Below are 1,296 nucleotides of genomic sequence, written 5' to 3'. Positions count from 1 at the left end.
GAAATATATAACTATCTAGAAGAAATCATAAACACCATCATTATCATTATCATTATTATTATTATCATTATAATTATTATTATTATTATTATTATTATTATTATTATTATTATTATAGATAATTTACTCTCCTATTTTCACAGAGCTCCAAGCCAATCATGGAAAAGCGAAGAAGAGCGAGAATGAATGCAAGTTTAGCTGAATTGAAAGCTCTTCTATTAGAAGTTATGAAAAAAGAGGTAAATGTCTTTATAAAATGAGGAATTGTTTACAACTTCATTGTTCCTATTTTTGTTGTTTTATTTAACATGATGTGAATTCTCATATGTTTGTTTGTAAGTATATCATCATCATTTAACGTCCTCCTTCCATGCTGGCATGGGTTAGACGGTTTGACAGGAGCCAGCCATGTAGAAGACTACACCAGGCTATTGTGTCTGTTTTGACATGGTTTTTTTATGACTGGATGCCCTTCCTAACACCAACCACCCTGCAGAGTGGACTGAATGCATTTTACGTGGAACCAGAATAGGTGAGGTCAGTTTTGGTAAGGTCTTTACAGCTGGATGTGCTTCTAAATGCCAGACTCTTCACAGTATATATATATAAATATATATATATATATATATATATATATATATTGAGTGGTTGGCGTTAGGAAGGGCATCCAGCTGTAGAAACTCTGCCAAATCAGACTGGAGCCTGGTGTTGCCATCCGGTTTCACCAGTCCTCAGTCAAATCGTCCAACCCATGCTAGCATGGAAAGCGGACGTTAAACGATGATGATGATGATAAAGATCATGTCAGCTGTACCTTGATTTCACCAAAAGCTATGTTGAGACTCAGGAAAAATGTCTTGTACAACATGGTCAGGCAACTGATTAAGATGTATCCCATGCATACCCCGTGTTGAAACGTGCTGGTAAATATATGGAATACATGAACCCTTTCCTACAAAGGGCAGGAAAGTATGTCTTTCATATGACCATGTGGTCATGTCTGCTTCTCAAAGGCAATCCTACTCCCCTACAAATGTAGTCACTCTCCCTGTTTACAAAAGTGATGTCCAGCATCTTCTCCTGTGTACCTTATAGCAGAATATCTATATATATAAGTAAAGTATACATGTCATCATCATCATCATTGTCGTTTAACATCCGCTTTCCATGCTAGCATGGGTTGGACGATTTGACTGAGGACTGGTAAAACCAGATGGCTACACCAGGCTCCAATCTGATCTGGTAGAGTTTCTACAGCTGGATGCCCTTCTAATGCCAACCACTCCGAGTGTGTAG

The 1,296-nt window shown here is 37.5% G+C and overlaps 1 protein-coding gene across 1 annotated transcript in view; it reads left to right on the top strand.

The window, feature by feature from the left end:
- LOC106870905 (protein deadpan) overlaps positions 1-1,296 on the top strand; it is a 77,322-nt gene that overhangs the window by 71,329 nt on the left and 4,697 nt on the right. The window contains exon 2 of the mRNA XM_014917137.2: positions 144-239. Coding sequence (XP_014772623.1) covers positions 144-239 — 96 coding nt within the window. The remainder of the gene's footprint in view (positions 1-143; positions 240-1,296) is intronic.

This window comes from Octopus bimaculoides, chromosome 16 (genome assembly GCF_001194135.2).
Source record: "Octopus bimaculoides isolate UCB-OBI-ISO-001 chromosome 16, ASM119413v2, whole genome shotgun sequence".
Taxonomy (NCBI): Eukaryota; Metazoa; Mollusca; class Cephalopoda; order Octopoda; family Octopodidae; genus Octopus; species Octopus bimaculoides.
Note: the sequence above shows the minus strand (reverse complement) of the source record. Positions and strands in the feature narration are given on the sequence as shown.